At 64.9% G+C, this 18,506-nt stretch overlaps 1 protein-coding gene across 1 annotated transcript; it reads left to right on the top strand.

Annotated features, from left to right (window-relative positions):
• Positions 1-524: 524 nt before the first annotated feature.
• LMTK3 (lemur tyrosine kinase 3) lies at positions 525-18,170 on the top strand. The gene is made up of 15 exons (XM_047834661.1): positions 525-600; positions 1,522-1,655; positions 1,911-2,061; positions 2,844-2,953; positions 3,129-3,247; positions 5,577-5,664; positions 6,010-6,158; positions 6,619-6,703; positions 6,786-6,907; positions 7,065-7,214; positions 7,771-10,280; positions 12,923-13,338; positions 14,581-14,716; positions 15,165-15,302; positions 18,009-18,170. The coding sequence occupies exons 1-15, from the start codon at positions 525-527 to the stop codon at positions 18,023-18,025; spliced, it is 4,401 nt and encodes a 1,466-aa protein (XP_047690617.1). The 3' UTR covers positions 18,026-18,170.
• The last annotated feature ends 336 nt before the right edge of the window (positions 18,171-18,506 follow it).

Here is an 18,506-nt window from a genome sequence, read left to right as displayed (position 1 = left end):
TGGCGGTCCCGGCGGTGTCCCGGCCAGGCACTGTGGGCCCTGCGCCCCCTGCAAGGGTCTGCTGGTCCCTGTCTGTCCCTCCTCCTCCCCTCCCTCCTGGCAGCCAATGCAACTGGGGAGCCAGTTGCCATGACGACGCTCCATCCTCCCTCCAACCTCCCTCCTCCCACCCTTCCTCTGACAGGCTCTCTGCTCCCCCAATCCTGGCTGCCCTCGGGGGCGGGGCCCTCATTCTTCCCCCCCCATCCTACCCTCTCCCCCCCCCACCCCAGCAACCCCGGCTCCCCAGCTCCTCTCCTCTGTCCGCCTCTCCATCCCTTCATCTGTCTGTCCCTTCAAAGAGGGGGAGGGGGGTACCTGAGCCAGTAAGCAGCCCCTCCCTCCCCCTGTCCTGCGTCTCCTGCCCCTCTCCTGGGCCGGGGGGAGGCCAGGGTCGCGCGGGTCCCCATGGCTGGGGGCTGAGGGCCCGCCCCCCCCTCCTCCCCAGCCGCCACCACCTCCACCTCCCTTCCATCCTCGACAAGATGCCTGCCCCCGGCGCCCTCATCCTCCTCGCGGCCGTCTCCGCCTCCGGCTGCCTGGCGTCCCCGGCCCACCCCGGTGAGTCTGTCTGGCCATCCGGCTGTCCGGCGGCCCCCACCCCCACCCCGGCCTGCCCGGCGGGGTGGGGGGGGGGGGGTCTGTCCGCGGCGCTCCGGCTCCGTCACCTGCCTGCGCGTCTCCCCGCAGCCGAGCCGGGGCCTGGGGAGCCGCGGGGACGGTGCGTCCGTCAGCAGGGCCTGTGGGAGGAAGGCTGGGGGCTGGGTGGGGAGGGGGTCCGTTTGGGCAACATGTGTGTGTGCACACGCATGTGTGTGTGCAGGTGTGTGCCGGGAGCCGGGGAGGACGGGGCCGCTGGGGAGAATTGGGGGCAGCGGGGAGGCATTTCTAAGGGGGACACGGCATAGGAGGCTGGCTCTAGCTTTGGGGGAGACCCAGGGCTGGCGGGGTTCCCTTCTCAGGGGCTTGGGCTGGGGGCAGAGGACATGTGTGTGCTCCGCGAGTGCCTGGAAGAGACAGGCCTCAACGCCCGGAACTAGGGGGTTCCAGCGTGGGACAAGAATCTTCTCCCAGCCTGCAGTTGGGGGGTCATCTTCTTGCCCAAATAGGGGGGTAACGAGACTGGAGCGTATTTTAAATTCTGAGCGCTCCAGACTCCACTGTTAGACGTCTTTCCCTCAGTCCTCACTGGAATTCATCCAAGCCTGCGGTGAGGTGATTGGGGCGGCGGGGCGGGGGGGGGGGGGGTCCCAGCTTGGGGCTAGAGGAGGGACCCCACCCCCAACCCAACCACCTGAGAAGGCCTCAAACTACAACTCCCACAATGCCCCGGGCCATCCGGCTCCTCTGCCAAGGAGCCCCTGGTTGCGGAGCATTATGGGAGTTGTAGTCAATGCTGGCCAGGCTGGAGGGGAGGGGGCATGGAGGCTGGGAGCTTGGGGGCTTGAAGCCGGGACCCCAGCCCAGCCCTGATGCCCACAGATGGATTCGCCCTGGGCCGGGCCCCTCTGGCTCCTCCCTACGCCGTGGTCCTCATTTCCTGCTCCGGCTTGCTGGCCTTCATCTTCCTCCTCCTCACCTGTCTGTGTTGCAAACGGGGTGATGTCGGCTTCAAGGTGAGGGGCATGCGGGGGATTCACGTGGGCAGGAAGACCCCAGCGAGGCCTTGTCCCCCCAGGCCCAGTCGTTGGTGGGGGAGAGGGGCAGTAAGTCTGGGAGCACCTTCTGGCCTGGAGTTACGGCAAGAACCGGAGCCTTGGGAAGAAAATCGGGGGACAGCTCTAAGAAAGATGGGAAGGCATCCTGACCAGAAGGATGATGGCGTGTCTCAGCCCCGTGTTCTCCCCACCCCTCACCTCTCCCGGCCCCAGGAGTTTGAGAACCCTGAAGGGGAGGACTGCTCCGGGGAGTACACTCCCCCGGCGGAGGAGACCTCCTCCTCACAGTCGCTGCCTGATGTCTACATTCTCCCGCTGGCTGAGGTCTCCCTGCCGATGCCTGCGCCGCAGCCTTCACACTCAGGTACGCTCCGCTCTCCACACCTTGACTGGGGTCCCGTGGTCCCAGGGGACAGGGTGGAAAGCCCTGAGGGTCTCCCCTCAGGGGCCAGGGAGCTGAGGTCCCAGGCAGCCAAGGGGAAAGGCAGAGGTGGGAGCCGCAGGATCTTGGAAGCAGCCTCCAGGGAGTCAGAGATCATCTTGGTGGAAGCCATCGATTAACCCCAAGCCGGATGTGGGGATTCTTGTGGGGCCATCGCTGGTGAGGTCAGCCTAGATCTCAGTCTCAGAGGCAGCCAACGGCAGGCTGAAGCCATGTCATAGGATCTTGAAAGGCCAAGGGGAAGGATTGATTGGATGCTGGGAGCTCGTGGGCAGCCAATGAGGACGCTGAGCTCCCAACAAGGAATGTTGGGGCAGCCAATGAAAAGAGATTGGTATCTGCTTTGACCTCGGTCCACTCTGAGTTGGGGGAGGGGTGTCAGTGGCACTTAGGAGGGGAGAGAGACTAAGGGGGGCTCCCCTTTTTGCACCCCCCCCCAGACATGACCACCCCCCTGGGCCTTAGCCGCCAACACCTCAGCTACTTACAAGAGATTGGGAGTGGCTGGTTTGGGAAGGTGAGTGGGGCTCGGGGTGGGAGGCCGGGGGGGTCCGTACAATTCAGGGCTGTGCTCCTGTTCTGTGTCCATCCCGCCTGCTCCCACCACTTGTCATCTGTCCCCTGCCCCTCAGCCCACCCAGTGCCCTCACCTCTGTCCGCCTCTCACCTGCTCCCACCTACCCCATCGCCCCCACATCTGTCAGTCGGCGCCTCCCTCCTCACTCCATTGACCACTCTGCCTCGCCACCTGGCTCTCCACGCGTCCGTCTGTCCATCTTTCCATCCGTCCCTGCATCCATCGGACTCTGGGCCCGTGAGTCTCTCACCCTGCGTCTGATGGGGGACACGGGTGGTGGGATCTGAAGGGAGAGGCTGGAACGGAGGTGGGGGCGGGGGGGACACTTGGAGCCAGGCACTGGGCTGGAGGCGGCCCTGGGGACAGGGCTGGGGAAGCTGCAGGCACTGACCCCCGGGTCCCCCTTGACCAGGTGATCCTGGGAGAGATTTTCTCCGACTACACCCCAGCCCAGGTGGTGGTGAAGGAGCTCCGAGCCAGCGCGGGGCCCCTGGAGCAGCGCAAGTTCATCTCGGAAGCACAGCCATACAGGTACTGGGGGCTTTTCTGGGGACGTGGGCCCGGGAGGCCCACAGATATGGGTCTGGTAACATTTGGGAGTGGGCGGAGTATGGCTCGGGGTCAAACCTGGCTTGAATCCCGGAGGTACTTCTTCCTGGCTGTGCGACTTGGCGGACAGGATCGCCCTCTCTGAGCCTCAGTATCTTCATCCAGAAAGTGAGTCCAGGAAGCCCACACATTCTCAGGGGGGCCTTGAGGAGCTCTGTTGCGCCACCCCCCCACCCCTGCTGTATGGTTAGGTCTGGAAAGGCAGGACCCTGTCTGACCCGCCCTTGCTTGGTCTCCCCTCCACTCTAAGGGCTTCTAGAAAAGCACTAGATAAACATTTGCTACATAAATGCTTTGCGAGGTAGCAGTTGCCCTGTCATGGAAAGGATACGTATACAGAGGCCCTTCATCAGACAGTTGTAAAAGCGGGGTGTACCCTGAGAGATTCAGACACTGGACTTTATCACCTTCATGTTCTAAACCTCTCATGGCTCCCTATTGCCTGCAGGACAAAGTCCCACTCCTCTGTACAGCCCACAGGCCTTGCAAGGCCTGCCCCTGTCCCCTTCCAGCCCCTGGCCCCCCTTGCCCCAGCCGCCCTGACCTCTTACTGATCCTTTCCCATAACAGTCTCTTTCCTGCCTCAGGACCTTTGGCTTTGCTGTTCCCTCTGTCTAGAATATCATTCCTGGCTCACCCACCCGCAGCCCCAGATGGTGGGCTCTTTTCCCGTCCTCAGGTCTCTGGTCAGAAAGACCTTCCCTCACACACACACACACACACACACACACACACACTCCCACATCAGGAGCCCCCCCCCCCCCATGATCCCTCACGTTGATTCATGCGTTTCCTTCATAAGACGTATCCTAGTTTGTCATTGGTTTCTTCCGTTTGCTTGCTTGTGTGGCTGCCTCTCCCCAGACCCATGCTGGCAACCACTAGCCACATATGGCTGTTTACATTTATCTTAAATAAAATGAAATCAAGTTAAAAACCCATTTCCTCAGCTACACTCACCACACATCTCCAAGGGCTCCGTAGCCGCACGTGGCCAGGGGCTCCCCTGTTGGGCAGCTCGGATCTAGAACCTTCCCGCCTTCACGGAAGGTTCAGTTGGCGAGGGCAGGGCAACACGGGACAGCTCCGGGGTCCATCGGCCCTTTGTACAAGTTGGCGGAGGGAGCCAGAGTCCTGAGATCAAATCCCAGCTCAGCCACCGTTACTAGCTGTGGGACCCTGTGCGAGTCGCTTCCCTCTCTGGGCCTCCATTTCCTCTTGGATTAGATGGGAAAAATTATCCTGCCCAGCAGGGTTCCGGGGGTGGGGGTGGGGGTGGATTTGATCCCAGAAGTGGTCCACCTTGTCCTGGATTAGCAGGTCTGCGCGTGCGTCAACATCCGCCATCCTGAACCTCGCATTCAGGCCTCCAGCCGTTTTTCAAGTCCCCGGCACGGGCGCTCTATGAACACGTTTGTCTCCCGATTCCCCGCCAGACCCCCGTGGGAAAATAACCCAGCACACACCTACCCGGAGCCAGGCCCTGGGCTGCAAGCCCGGAATGTTTTAATCTCCCTGCGGACCACCCCCCACCCCCCCCCCCCCGGCCCCCGCCCCGGCCGAGTAGCGGGGTCAAACCCTTCACTGCGCACCTTGTTACGCAGCGCCTGTCTAGGCACTGGGGACACGGCCACGTGAACAAAAAGCCCCCAAATGTCTTGTCCTAGTGGAGCGCACCCCCTAGTGGAGGAGAGAGGCAATTAACAAAGGAAGAAAGAAATTTTCAGAAGAAAATGTCAGAGGCTGACAAGTGCCACCAGGAAAGAAGGCAGCGCGTGACAAGAGAGGGGGCTATGGATGGTCACGGGAAAGGGGGTGATCTAGTCAGTCTAGGAGGACTCAGTCCCGCAAGCCTTGGGGGAAGCATGTGCCGGGCAGAGGGACGAGCCCGTTGCAAAGGTGGTGAGGCCCGTCTGAGAATCAAACCAGAGAAGGGGCTGGGGGAAGGGGCTGGGGGAGGGGGGGGGGGAGGGTAAGGTGAAGAAGAAGGAGGGCCAGGAGGCACCTGGGGGTCTGGCCTGGGAGCTGGGGGGATAGTGGGGCAGCCCTGAGATGGGCCCCTGGGGAAGGAGGGTGCGTGCGGAGGGGGGTGTGAGTGTGGGTGTGTGGCCGGAGACCCGAGGTGAAGCAGCCGAGACCAAAGAGGTCGAAGCAACGTGTTGGTTCATGGGAGGCTGGGGTGGGACAGAGGTCGGCGGTGGGCGGGAAGGGGCTGTTTCCTGACCCTGCCCCCTCCCCACCCTGGCCCCAGGAGCCTGCAGCACCCCAACGTCCTCCAGTGCCTGGGCGTCTGTGTGGAGACACTGCCCTTTCTGCTGATCATGGAGTTCTGTCAACTGGTGAGGGTCTGCGGAGGGTGGGCAGAGGGGAGGCGGGGGGGGGGGGGTCTGGACGCGCTGGGGGCTGCGAGCCAGCCTAGGGTTCTAGGCATCTTTCCCAATAACATGTGTGGCTTGAAGGCTTACTGCAGACGAGCACTCCCTCAGACGGCCTGCGGCCAACTAGCATGCGAGCTGGGTTCTGTGGCTAGGCCCTCTTAAGTAGCGGGGGAAACTGAGGCTCAGAGGGGCCGCCCACTGAGTGCAGAGGTCGCCCCCCTCCTCGCCTCGAATCGGCTGGATGTGTGGGGGTCCTGGAAGGGGGTGGTGGTGGTGGTACTGACTCCACCCACCCCTTCCTCCCAGGGGGACCTGAAGCGTTACCTCCGGGCCCAGCGGCCCCCTGAGGGCCTGTCCCCTGAGCTGCCCCCACGGGACCTGCGGACACTGCAGAGGATGGGCCTGGAGATCGCCCGCGGGCTGGCACATCTCCACTCCCACAACTACGTGCACAGGTGGCTGCCGGGGAGGGGAGCCGCGGGGAAGAGTGTGCAGGGGTACTACTTAGGGGAAGGAGGGGAGGCTACGGGGGTGGGAGGGAGGGCCACGGCGAAGGGGCTCAACGACCGGAGAAAGCGTGGTGGGGTCGGGAGGGGAGGAGCTACGGAGGGGAGGAGTCAGGAGAGGGGCGGGACCATAGAGGCCAGGGGGAGGAGCCATGGAGGGGAGGGGTGAGAGGAGGAGAGGGGGCGGTATCGGGAGGGGAGGAGTCATAGAGGAGAGGGGGAGGAGTCCTATCGGAGAAGGAGGAGTCAGGAGGGGAGGGGCCCTGGAGAGGAGGCGGAGTCAGGCGAAGAGGTGGGAGGAAAAGCGGCAGGGGGCGGAGCCTGGAAAGGGGGCGGAGTGTGGGCGAGGCGGACGGTCTGGCCCAGGCGCTCCCCCCCTTCTCACCTCCCGTCCCGGCCCCGCCCCCAGCGACCTGGCCCTGCGCAACTGCCTACTGACCTCCGACCTCACCGTGCGCATCGGAGACTACGGGCTAGCCCACAGCAACTACAAGGTGCGGGCTGCCCTCCATCGGGGTGGGGGGGGGGCGCGCCCCCCTCCCCCACGCCTGACCCCGCCCCGGCCCGCCCCCCCAGGAGGACTACTACCTGACCCCCGAGCGCCTGTGGATCCCGCTGCGCTGGGCGGCGCCCGAGCTCCTTGGGGAGCTGCACGGGACCTTCATGGTGGTGGACCAGAGCCGCGAGAGCAACATCTGGTGAGGGGGCCCCCGGGCCGCGCGGAGCCGAGGGCGGCAAGGAGGGTGGGAGGGTCACGGGGGGGGGGGGGGGGCTAGGGCTGTGGAACCCCCCCACCCCCCCGCCAGGCGGGGCTGGGCAGGGCTCTGACCTCCCTCTGCCCTCGGCTCCCCGCAGGTCCCTGGGGGTGACCCTGTGGGAGCTCTTCGAGTTTGGGGCCCAGCCCTACCGCCACCTGTCAGACGAGGAGGTCCTCGCCTTCGTGGTCCGCCAGCAGCACGTCAAGCTGGCCCGGCCCAGGCTCAAGCTGCCCTATGGGGACTACTGGTGAGGGCAGGGCCTGACCCCGGGCCCATGAACCCCCATTCCCCCCCGCCCCCCCCCCACCCGATGTCCCGGAGCCCCTCACCTCCGTGCACACCGCCCACGGTCTCACTCGTGACTCACTACATACACCCCCACCCGAGGAGCGGGGACACCCCCACACCTTTTGCCGGCATCTGCTGCTTGGAGGGGGTGAAACTGAGGCGGGCAGGGGCTGAGCTGGTGCTTGAAGCCTAGTTTCTGCACTCCTGTTTGCTTGGCTCGGATTCCAGGACCCACGGCCCAAACAGGAAGGCCGCCTATCACTTTCTCACACCCCCTGCTGTCTCCTCTTCTGGTTCTCTGTCCCCCCTGGTCGCACCCCCATCTCTATCACACACACGCACACACGCACGCACACACACCAGGTCTCTGTCCCCCTCTCTCTAGATCTCAATCCTCTTCTCCAGTCTCTCCCTGCGCCCCCCCCCCCCGCCCCTCACCCCCACCCACCGGGAGCCCTCCACCCCCTCGCCGGGACTCCTCCCCACTCCCTTGTGCCTCCTTCCCTCTCCCCCAGGTACGACATCCTTCAGTCCTGCTGGCGGCCACCTGCCCAGCGCCCTTCGGCCTCTGACCTCCAACTGCAGCTCACTTACCTGCTCTCTGAGCGCCCCCCACGGCCCCCGCCCCCCCCACCCCCACCCCGAGACGGTCCCTTCCCTTGGCCCTGGCCCCCGCAGCACAGCGCGCCCCGCCCGGGGACCCTCTCCTCACCGTTCCCCCTTCTGGATGGCTTCCCTGGGGCCGACCCCGACGACGTGCTCACGGTAACTGAGAGCAGCCGTGGCCTCAACCTTGAGTGCCTGTGGGAGAAGGCGCGGCGGGGGGCCGGCCGGGGAGGGGGGGCGCCGCCCTGGCAGCCGGCGTCCGCGCCCCCAGCGCCCCATGCCAACCCCTCCAACCCTTTCTATGAGGCGCTGTCCACGCCCAGCGTGCTGCCCGTCATCAGCGCCCGCAGCCCCTCTGTGAGCAGCGAATACTACATTCGCCTGGAGGAGCACGGCTCCCCCCCAGAGCCCCTCTTCCCCAATGACTGGGACCCCCTGGACCCAGGAGTGCCTGCCCCCCAGGCCTCCCAGGCCCCTTCCGAGGTCCCCCAGCTGGTGTCCGAGACCTGGGCGTCCCCCCTCTTCCCTGCAGCTCGGCCCTTCCCGGCCCAGTCCTCAGCATCAGGCAGCTTCCTCCTGAGTGGCTGGGACCCCGAGGGCCGAGGCGCCGGGGAGACCCTGGCGGGAGACCCTGCCGAGGTGCTGGGGGAGCGGGGTACCGCCCCATGGGCAGAAGAGGAGGAGGAGGAGGAGGAGGGCAGCTCCCCGGGGGAGGACAGCAGCAGCCTTGGGGGTGGCCCCAGCCGCCGGGGTCCCCTACCCTGTCCCCTGTGCAGCCGGGAGGGGGCCTGCTCCTGCCTGCCTCTGGAGCGGGGGGATGCCGTTGCGGGCTGGGGGGGCCACCCCGCTCTTGGCTGCCCCCATCCCCCAGAGGACGACTCTTCCCTGCGGGCAGAGCGGGGCTCCCTAGCCGACTTGCCCCTGGCCCCCCCCGCCTCGGCCCCCCCCGAGTTTCTGGACCCCCTCATGGGGGCGGCGGCGCCCCAGTACCCCGGGCGGGGGCCACCTCCCGCTCCCCCCCCCCCGCCGCCACCTCCCCGGGCCCCCGCGGACCCGGCCGTGTCCCCCGACCCTCCCTCGGCCGTGGCCAGTCCCGGCTCAGGCCTGTCGTCTCCGGGCCCCAAGCCGGGGGACAGCGGCTACGAGACCGAGACCCCTTTTTCCCCCGAGGGAGCCTTCCCAGGCGGGGGGGCAGCCGAGGAGGAAGGGGTCCCTCGACCGCGGGCTCCCCCCGAGCCCCCCGACCCGGGAGCGCCCCGGCCACCCCCAGACCCGGGTCCCCTCCCGCTGCCGGGGACCCGGGAGAAGCCGACCTTCGTAGTTCAAGTGAGCACCGAGCAGCTGCTGATGTCCCTGCGGGAGGACGTGACAAGGAACCTCCTGGGGGAGAAGGGGGCAAACCCCCGCGAGACGGGACCCAGGAAGGTGGGGAGAGGTCCCGGGAACAGAGAGAAAGCCCCGGGCCCGAGCAGGGACCCCACAGCCCTGGGCAGCGGGAAGAAAGCCCCAAGCCCGACCGAGGACCCGAGCCTCCCCGTGAACGGGGTGACAGTGTCGGAGAACGGGGGACAGAGAGCCCCAGGCATCGAGGAGAAGGTGGCGGAGAACGGGGCCCCAGGGACCCCCGAGAGAGAAGAGAAAGCGCTGGAGAAGGTGCTGGAGAATGGGGAGGTGACACCACCAAGGAGGGAGGAGAAAGTACTGGAGAATGGGGAGCTGAGGTCCCCCGAGAGAGAAGAGAAAGTGCTGGCGAATGGGGGCCTGACACCCCCAAAGATCGAGGAGAAGGTGTCAGAGAATGGGGGCCCGAGACTGCCCAGGAACACGGAGAGGCTGCCGGAGACTGGGCCTCGGAGAGCCCCAGGGCCCTGGGAGAAGGGGCCCGAGAGTGGGGTGTCAGCCCCAGAGACCTCGCTGGAGAGAGCCCCCGAGCCCGGCGCGGTGGCCTTGTCCCGGAACGGCGGGGCGACAGCCCCTGGCCCCACTGGCCCAGCCCCCAGGAGCGGGGTGCTGGAACCCGGGACCGAGAGGAGAGCCCCCGAGACTGGGGGGGCACCGAGAGCCCCCGGGGTTGGGAGGCTGGACCTCGGGAGTGGGGGCCGAGCCCCAGTGGGCATGGGGACGGCCCCCGGCGGCGGCCTCGGAAGCGGCGCGGACGCAAAGGCCGGATGGGTAGACAGCACGAGGCCACCGCCGCCACCGCCGGAAGCACAGCCGAGGAGGCCGGAGCCAGCGCCCCAGAGAGCCAGGCCGGAGGTGGCCTCCGAGGGAGAGCCCGGGGTCCCAGACAGCAGGGCCGGCGGAGACACAGCACCCAGCACAGACGGGGACCCCCCCAAACCCGAGAGGAAGGGCCCCGAGATGCCACGACTGTTCTTGGACTTGGGACCTCCTCAGGGGAACAGCGAGCAGATCAAAGGTGAGGAGGCTGCTGGGAGCAGGGGAGCGAGGTTGGGGGCCGAGGCCCGGCTCCTTCCAAGATGTACAACGGGGCTGAGACCCTCAGGCTCCTGGGTGGCAGACAGGTCAGGCTGGCAATAATGGGAGCAGACCTTGGAGCCACGCCGCCCGGGCTCCAGTCCCTCGGTAGCCCTGCGGCCTTGGACAAACCACCTTCCTTCTCTGTGCCTCAGTTTCCCTGCAAAAGTGGATGACGAGGATAGCGTCCATCTGATAGGGCCGGGAGGCTTAACTGTTAGGACTCCTGAAGACGTTAGCTCAGCGCCAGTCCTAAGTTCCTCTGCTTTATTACTGCGATTCACTTAGCCCCCGGGGTCTCAAGCTCAGATGCCCACGGGGGCCAGGCAGGATGGTGGGGGGGGGGGGGGGGGGAGTGGAAGGAGTCGTCTGGGAGAGGTGGGGTGGGAGCTGGGGGGGGTCAAAAGGCGGCCCCTTCTCAGCTCCCCCTCGGGAACACCCACCTGGTGTGGCCCAATCTGCCCCTTTTCCCTTTTAAACCAGAGCCCCGGGTGTTGTAATGGCCGAAACCAATTCCAGCGAAGCCCATCCTCGCGGTGGGTTGCCAGCGTGTGATTCCCTGGTTTAAACTTTCCACCAAGGGGAGGCATCTATCCCGGGTGCCGGGCCCTGAGCTGCCCAAAGCTGGGACCCGGGGAGCTTCACACCCTGCCCTGTCTCCCCCACCCCACCATGCTACGGGTGCCCTAAAAGCAATAGACGTGCCTTTTCTGGAAAGGGAGTTGGGGTAGGAACGCAGAAAATGCTTGGTCACCGAGGGGGACTGATTTAAGAGAAAGAGAAACCGCCCCTGTTTAGATATCAACAAAGGGACTGTGGTTCCGCCGGGATCACCCGCAGGACTGATTTCCTTAAATAGCGCTGTGAAGGTTATACATGATGGGACCCTGTGGCAATCTCACGGCCACACTTGGGGATAAGGTTATCATCTGTTTACCGGAGGAGGCTGCTTCCTGTTTATCGGGAGGGAAAGGTCAGGGAAGGAGCTGGGCACGGAACTTTGCCTTCTTCGAAGCCCGCAGTATTAGAATGACACGACTTCCTTGAGATTGTTGTGGGCAATTTGCAACCAGCTGTGGCAGGAAAGACCCCCCCTCCCACCCCCAGACAGCATGAAAATGTTAGGAGCTGGGCACCTAAGACGCCTCAGAAGATCAGTGGGGGACGGTGTTGCTGGGTGGGAAAATGCTGGGAATAGCTTGCCTTTTGTTTTTTTTTTTTTTAAACTGCACGAACTCCTACTCATCCTTCAAGACCCCACTCAAATTTCCCCTTCCCTGGGAAGCCTTCCTGATTTCCAAAGGCTATCACCCTGTCCTTCCTGAGAGCTCCTTGAGAGCTCCCTCACAGCCCCCAACCCCATCGCCCTGAGATGGATGGTCAAGGAAGGCCTCAAGGAGGTGACTTTTGAGCAGATGTGAAGGAAGTAAGCTGGGTGGACATCTGGGGGAAGGGTGCTTCGGGTGGAGGGCACCGAGATGGGCACTGACTTGGCATGCTCGGGGAACAGCAAAAGGCCAGTGAAGCCGAATGGAGGGCACAGAGGGTGGAGAGTGACCCGATTCACGTCCAGCCTTTCTCCCTGCTCTGCCCTGACCCTCCTCTCATCCCCGCCACTGCCTGCACGGGGCCCGTCACATCATTTACTTCTGCATTAATGGACGAATGGGTGGCCCCTGTTCATTTACCAGTGCGGAGACAGAGGCCCAGAGAGGTGAATCTGCTTGCCCTGGGGCACACGGCAAGTGACCCGGGACCCGAAAAGTTCTTGCCTTCCAGCAGGCTGAGATCAGGGAGTCTTAGGGCAGAGCAAAAACCTGGATGGAGATGGTTAGACACCCCAATTTTTTGGTCTGGTACTTGAGGGCCAGAGAGGGAAAGTACCTTGGTCAACATCACGTAGCAGGGAACATTCATTCATTGATCCCACAGATATTGGCTGAGTACCTCTATATGCTTGGGGACGCAGCCAGAATGAGCCCGATTCAAGTCTCTGCTCTATGGCAAGGCGCACACGAATCACAGCACCGCAGAAATAGTCACATGCTGAGATAATCTGCTTGGAAGGAGCGGTGCTTGGTGCTATGGGGTGCGGAGCGGACAGCCTTGCCTGACCTCCTGGGAGCTCTGAAGGCTTGAAACCCAGCCTGAGCTGGAGGAGAAATGGGACTTGAATTAGAAAAGGAAGTGCCGGGCAGAGGGAACAGCCTATGCAAAGGCTCAGAGGTGGGAGGAATGGGGTGGGGGGAGGGGTGGCCCAAGGGGCGGGATGGAGGCCGAGTCAGAATGAGGTGTGGACGGAGGAGCCCGGAGAGGGCAACAGGGCCAGGGCACTTGGGCCTGGTGGGAGGCGCAGCGAAGCTGGGGCTGTGTGATGTGAACACTGACTGGGGAGTCAAGGAGAGGGTTAACCCCTGGAGGAGGGCGTGGAGAAAGGCCCCAGAGCCGCAGCCTTTTGGTTCACAAGAGGGGAAACCGAGGCTCCTAGCGTGGCCCGAGATTGCCTGAGGATACACAGCTAGGCAGGAGGGCATGCCTCAGTTTCCCCGGGAGCAGCGGCTCACCGGGTCTCTCCCCTCGCAGCCAAGCTCTCGCGGCTCTCTCTGGCGCTGCCGCCGCTCACGCTCACGCCGTTCCCGGGGCCGGGCCCGCGGCGACCCCCGTGGGAGGGCGCGGACGCCGGGGCGGCTGGCGGGGAGGCCGGCGGGGCGGGGGCGCCGGGGCCGGCGGAGGAGGACGGGGAGGACGAGGACGAGGAGGAGGACGAGGACGAGGAGGCGGCGGCGGCGGGCGCGGCGGCGGGGCCGCGGGGCCCCGGGAGGGCGCGGGCAGCCCCGGTGCCCGTCGTGGTGAGCAGCGCCGACGCGGACGCGGCCCGCCCGTTGCGGGGGCTGCTCAAGTCTCCGCGCGGGGCCGACGAGCCCGAGGACAGCGAACTGGAGAGGAAGCGCAAGATGGTCTCCTTCCACGGGGACGTGACCGTCTACCTCTTCGACCAGGTGCGCGGCCCCGGGAAGGGCAGGGCCTGGGGGCGGGGCCATCGGGGTGAGGGCGGGGCTGGGGAGAGAGTGGCCCGGGGAACGGGGCTGGACTTGGATGACCCGGTAAGGCCTTGGGTGTGGAGAGGGGGCCTGGGAATGGGGCGGAGCCCGGAGGATGGGCCCAGCCCAGGGCGGGGTTGAGGCCTGTGATGGGGGAGAGCGCGGGAGGGCCGGGGTTGGGGGGGGGGGGCGTTGGAGAGTGAGAAGGGATCTAGAAGGAAGGCGGGGGAGATGCCTGTTAGTCAGGGCAGGGCCCGGAGAAGCTGTAGGGAGAAGGCCCGGAGAGGATTGGGGCGTGGTCTGGACGACGGGGGCGGAGCCAAGTGAAGTTTGGGTCTGGGGTGGTCCACCCGCGCGCTCTAGTGGTCGAGGCAAAGGGGCCGGCTCAGGATGAAGCGGATTTCACCCACGAGGGGCGGGCCGTGGCGAGGCTGCAGGTAGGGCCTAGGAGAGGCGGCTTGCAGTGTTGAGATACTAAGCCAGGAGGGGTGGGTTCAGAGACGGACGGGGCTAGAGAACCGGGGCGGGGCTTAGAGAGGTGGCCTGAAAATTGTAAGGCTGGGAGGATATTGGAGAAAAGAAAAAAGAGCGGGATGGCGCTTATGGACTGGGGCCTAGATGGGTCTGGGTGAGCCTGGAGCGGGGCACACCGGGCTGCGGTCCTGAGATGAGAGTCAGGAGCGTGGGCCTGGGCCTCAGAAGAGAAGGGTGGGGCTCGGAGGGCTGGAGCGGGGCCACTTCAGGGGGCGAGACTTAGAGGCTCGAGGGAGGGTCGGGGTGTGCAGGATACGGTAGGGGTTCGGAGCAAGGTCCCGAACTTGGACGCCTGTGGCCGAGATGTCGGAAGTAGTTAGGGGTCATGGAGACGAGGCAGCATTTATGGAGGCAATATTGGTTTAGGGGGCTCCCAGGGAATCATTGAGTTAAGGAGAGAATACCCGTGGTGGGGTGCTTAGCTGTGGGCGGGGAGGAGCCTCCGGCCGGGGTGGGGTTAAGGCTGACCTGAGGCTTTGAAGGCAGAGTAGGGGGCTCCCTACTCTTTGGAGGGGGCTCCAGCCACCTCCAAAAAGGGTGGGTGCGACTGTAAATTGGGACACCTGAAGCCCCAGAGATGTTAGCAGGCTTTGTTGCTCCTTGGGAATGCAGTGGGTGGGATGCGACGGTTCACCCCCTCTCCCCTCCCCTAATCTACCTCCACAGGAGACGCCAACCAACGAGCTGAGCGTCCAGGGCCCCCCCGAGGGGGACACGGACCCGTCAACGCCCCCAGCGCCCCCGACGCCTCCCCACCCCGCCACCCCCGGAGATGGGTTTCCCAGCAACGACAGCGGCTTTGGTGAGGGGCTGCGTGGGACCTGGAGTGGGCGGAGCAGGGGCGGGGCCTGGAAGGGGGCAGAGCTGGGGCGGGGCCTGGAAGGGGGCAGAGCTGGGGCGGGGCCTGGAGGCGGGGCAGAGCTGGGGCGGGGCCTGGAGGCGGGGCAGAGCTGGGGCGGGACCTGGAGGCGGGGCCGATCTGGGGCGGGACCTGGAGGCGGGGCAGGGCTGGGGCGGGGCAGAGCTGGGGCGGGCCTGGAAGGGGGCCGAGCTGGGGCGGGGCCTGGAGGCGGGGCCGAGCTGGGGCGGGGCCGAGCTGAGTCTGGGCCGCAGGGACGTGCTGCTGGTGGCAGGTGCCTGAGGACCGGCTGGGTTGGAGAACTCGAGCTGAAGTTGAGGGGCTCCAAGAGCGCCCGAGGGTCTGACCGCATCCTCTCCTCTTCTCCCTACCCCCCCCACCCCGTTGCTAGGAGGCAGTTTCGAATGGGCGGAGGATTTCCCCCTCCTCCCCCCGCCAGGCCCCCCCCTGTGCTTCTCCCGCTTCTCCGTCTCGCCTGCGCTGGAGACCCCGGGGCCCCCCGCCCGGGCCCCCGACGCCCGGCCCGCAGGTACAGTGCTTCAGACCCTCTGGCCTGCTCCTCCCTCTGCTGGCCTCTCTCCCCATCTGTTTACCCACTTTCTCGTCCCCATGTCTGAATTTCCCTCTCTCCCCTCAGTCTCTCTCCTCCCCTCGCAGTCAACCCTGGCTATTCGGTCCTGAGACCCCACCCAACTCTGGTACCAGCTCAGACCAGGCAGTGGTCATCAGATGGGCTGGGGCAGTCGCACCCCTTCCCTGAGCCTCAGTTTCCCCTTCTGTAAGGATCCCTTCACAGACTTGCTCCTCTTTGCCCCGTCTCTTGGCTGGCACCTGTCAGATCTTGATCCCACATCCGTTTGGGGACGTGGGTTGATCCGAAGCAGACAAGGAGAGAGAGGAAACCAGTGTGCTTCAGAGCTGCTTAGTTGAACCGGAGCGGAGAGAACATGGGGTAGATTCTAGTCTCACCCCCATTTTACAAACGAGAAAACCGAGGCACAGAAGAATGCGGAGCCAGGATGCAAACCCTGCTGCCTGCCCTGAGTCAGTTTCTTTTTTTTTTTTTTTTAATTTATTTTATATTTTAAAATTTATTTATTTAAGTCACCTCTTCACCCAGCGTGGGGCTCTACCTCAAGACCCCTGAGATCAAGAGTCATAGTTATGTTCCACCGACTGAGCCAGCCAAACACCCCTGAGTCAGTGTTCCTTTCCTGTATTTCACATACGCCGAAGAGCTAATCCTCACCCTCATCTTGGGAGAGGGTCACCACACCCTTAGTTTCTGACGGCCCCCAAGCTAAGGCCTATTTTACAGAGGAGGGCACAGCAATGTCTCTCCCGTCCGAACTGGGTCTGGAGAGATCAGACTCTGGCTCTCTGCCGCCCCCTGCTGCCGCTCCTGAGAATAGCCCTGGATGCCGAGCTCACACCGCTCTGGGCAGGTGCAGGTGTTCCCAGAGGAGAGAGCGAGAAGGTAGAAGGTGCAACCTTCCCCTTTCAGGGAGGGTGACAGTCCTGCTCCCCTAGATCGTGCCTGAGTCCAGCTGTTGGTCCTGCTACTCCTCGGCTGTATAACCTAGAGGCAGTCACTCTCCTTCTCTGTGCCTCAGTTTTCTCATCTGTAGAATGGGGACGATCACAGGCTCTAACTCTTAGGGTTCTCGAGGGGATTCAATGGGTTAACCCTACGCGCGCGCGCACATACACACACACACACACACACACACACACACACAGCACAGCCTGGTCAAGCAGCAGGGGTCTCTCCCTGCGCTTAATGAAGTCGAAGTTCACCGAGCATTTGCTAAGCACAGGTGCTGCGCTGGGCACGGGGCGGGGGGGGGGGGGGGGGGAACTGATTCCATGCTGAGCAAGATACATGAGCCCCACTCCGCCCTACCCAACCCAGAGACACTGAGCGCCCCCCCCCCCCCCCCAGTCTTGCAGTGAATGAGGAAGTCCTGGAGGCACTAGGGAGCCTTGGGCCAGCTGTGAACAGGGCAAGGGCAGCAGCAGCCGCTGGTGTAGGAAGACCGACCCCCCCCCCCCCCGGGGCCACATGGTGGTGACTGGAGGCTGGGAGGCTAGACAGGAGGCCAGGGCGAGCGTCCAGGCGGGAGAGGAGAGAACAGACAGGGTTTGGGGCGGGAAGGACGGGGCTGAGGGCAGACTCCAGGTGCCACCTCAAATGTCACTTCCTCCCAGAGGTCTTCATGGGGACAGGGCAGGGTGGGTTCCAGACATGGGGACACTGCCAAGTGGTGAGTCAGGGCTGAGGCCAGCAGGGCCAGGATGCCAAGATGACTTCACCTTTAATCACCGGGAGAGGGGAGGGAGGGCCCAGTCGTGTGAAACCCTAAGTCCCTTCACTGCGGAGGAACCTGTTTCCCAAGGCCTTCCCAAGGCCGCGGTGTGGGGTCCAGGCCCGGCCCCCTTTCCTCCCCCTCCCCCCGCCCGCAGACCCCCCCCTCCCCATCCCCCTGTGCTCGGCGTGGCTCGTGGCTCTGCCTACTTAACCGGCGTGCCCTGAGTGATGCCACCTGCCCCAGCGTCTCTCCGCTCCTTCGAAAAGGACACGAGGGTCATGCTCCCCTTTTAAAGAGAGGGGAAACCGAGGCTCAGGGACAGGAGTGAGGGCCACGGCTTGACCCTCGGGTCACTCAGGTAAGAACTGCGGGGTGGAGAGCGAGGGCGCCCCCTGTGTGGCCCTGGGTGAGAGCCGCCACCCCCCCCCCCCCCGCCCCAGACCTTGGTTTGCCGGATCTGTGGAATGGGTGGGGGCTTCCGCGGGGACAGGAGGGGCCGTGCAACAGTTAGGTGGGAAGGCGCTTTGCGTCAGGCCCTGTGCTGGGCGCTGGGGCTGTCTGGAGAGCTTACGTTCTAGGGAGGCAAACAGACGGACAGGAAGCTAGCAGAGGATGACTGGGATCCAGATAGAATGACTGGGGGGAGGGTTGGGGTCACCAGGGGGGTGACTGCTTGACCCAGAAGGGCCTCCGAGGCGCGGGTCTGCCTTATGTGGGAAGGGATAAGGAAAGGGCATGGGGGGGGGGGGGACAGCCATGCAAAGGCCCTGGGGTAGGATTGTACTTGGAGCCGAGGAGCCAGGAGGCCGGCATAAGGACAGAAATGGGACCCAGTGCGGATTTTGCTTTCCACTCGGAGAGAGACAGAAGCCTTGAGCCCGTCTGCCCGATAATTCGCTTTCGGTCTCCACTCCCTCCGTCCTCAGGCCCCGTGGAGAACTGACTCCCCGAAGGCCCCACCCCCCCGCACCCCCGGAAGAGGGGCTGAGGGTAGAATCCTCTGTGGACGACGGAGCCACTGCTACCGCCGCAGACGCCGCCTCCGGGGAGGCTCCTGAGGCTGGGCCCTCCCCCTCCCCCACCACGTGCCAAACGGGAGGCCCCGGCCCCCCGCCCCCTAGCCCCCCGGACGGCTCCCCCGAGCCCCCCGACCCCCTCGGTGCCAAATGAGGCAGGCAGCCCCTCGCCCCTCCCTGGAGAGCCGCCTTTCTTGGAACTGAACTGAACTCTTTCGGGCCTGGAGCCCCTCGGCACAGCGGAGGCCCCTCCTCACCCACTCCTGGCCCCAGAGAGGGGCTGCAGGCTTCGGGGACCTGGACACCCCCCCCCCCCCCCATCTTGCGTCTCCCCTCCCCCTCCCCCCCCACCCTGCCCCCAGCCCGGCCCCTGGAGGGGCCTCTGGTTCAAACCTTCGCGTGGCATTT

Source organism: Prionailurus viverrinus, chromosome E2 (genome assembly GCF_022837055.1).
Source record: "Prionailurus viverrinus isolate Anna chromosome E2, UM_Priviv_1.0, whole genome shotgun sequence".
Taxonomy (NCBI): Eukaryota; Metazoa; Chordata; class Mammalia; order Carnivora; family Felidae; genus Prionailurus; species Prionailurus viverrinus.
Note: the sequence above shows the minus strand (reverse complement) of the source record. Positions and strands in the feature narration are given on the sequence as shown.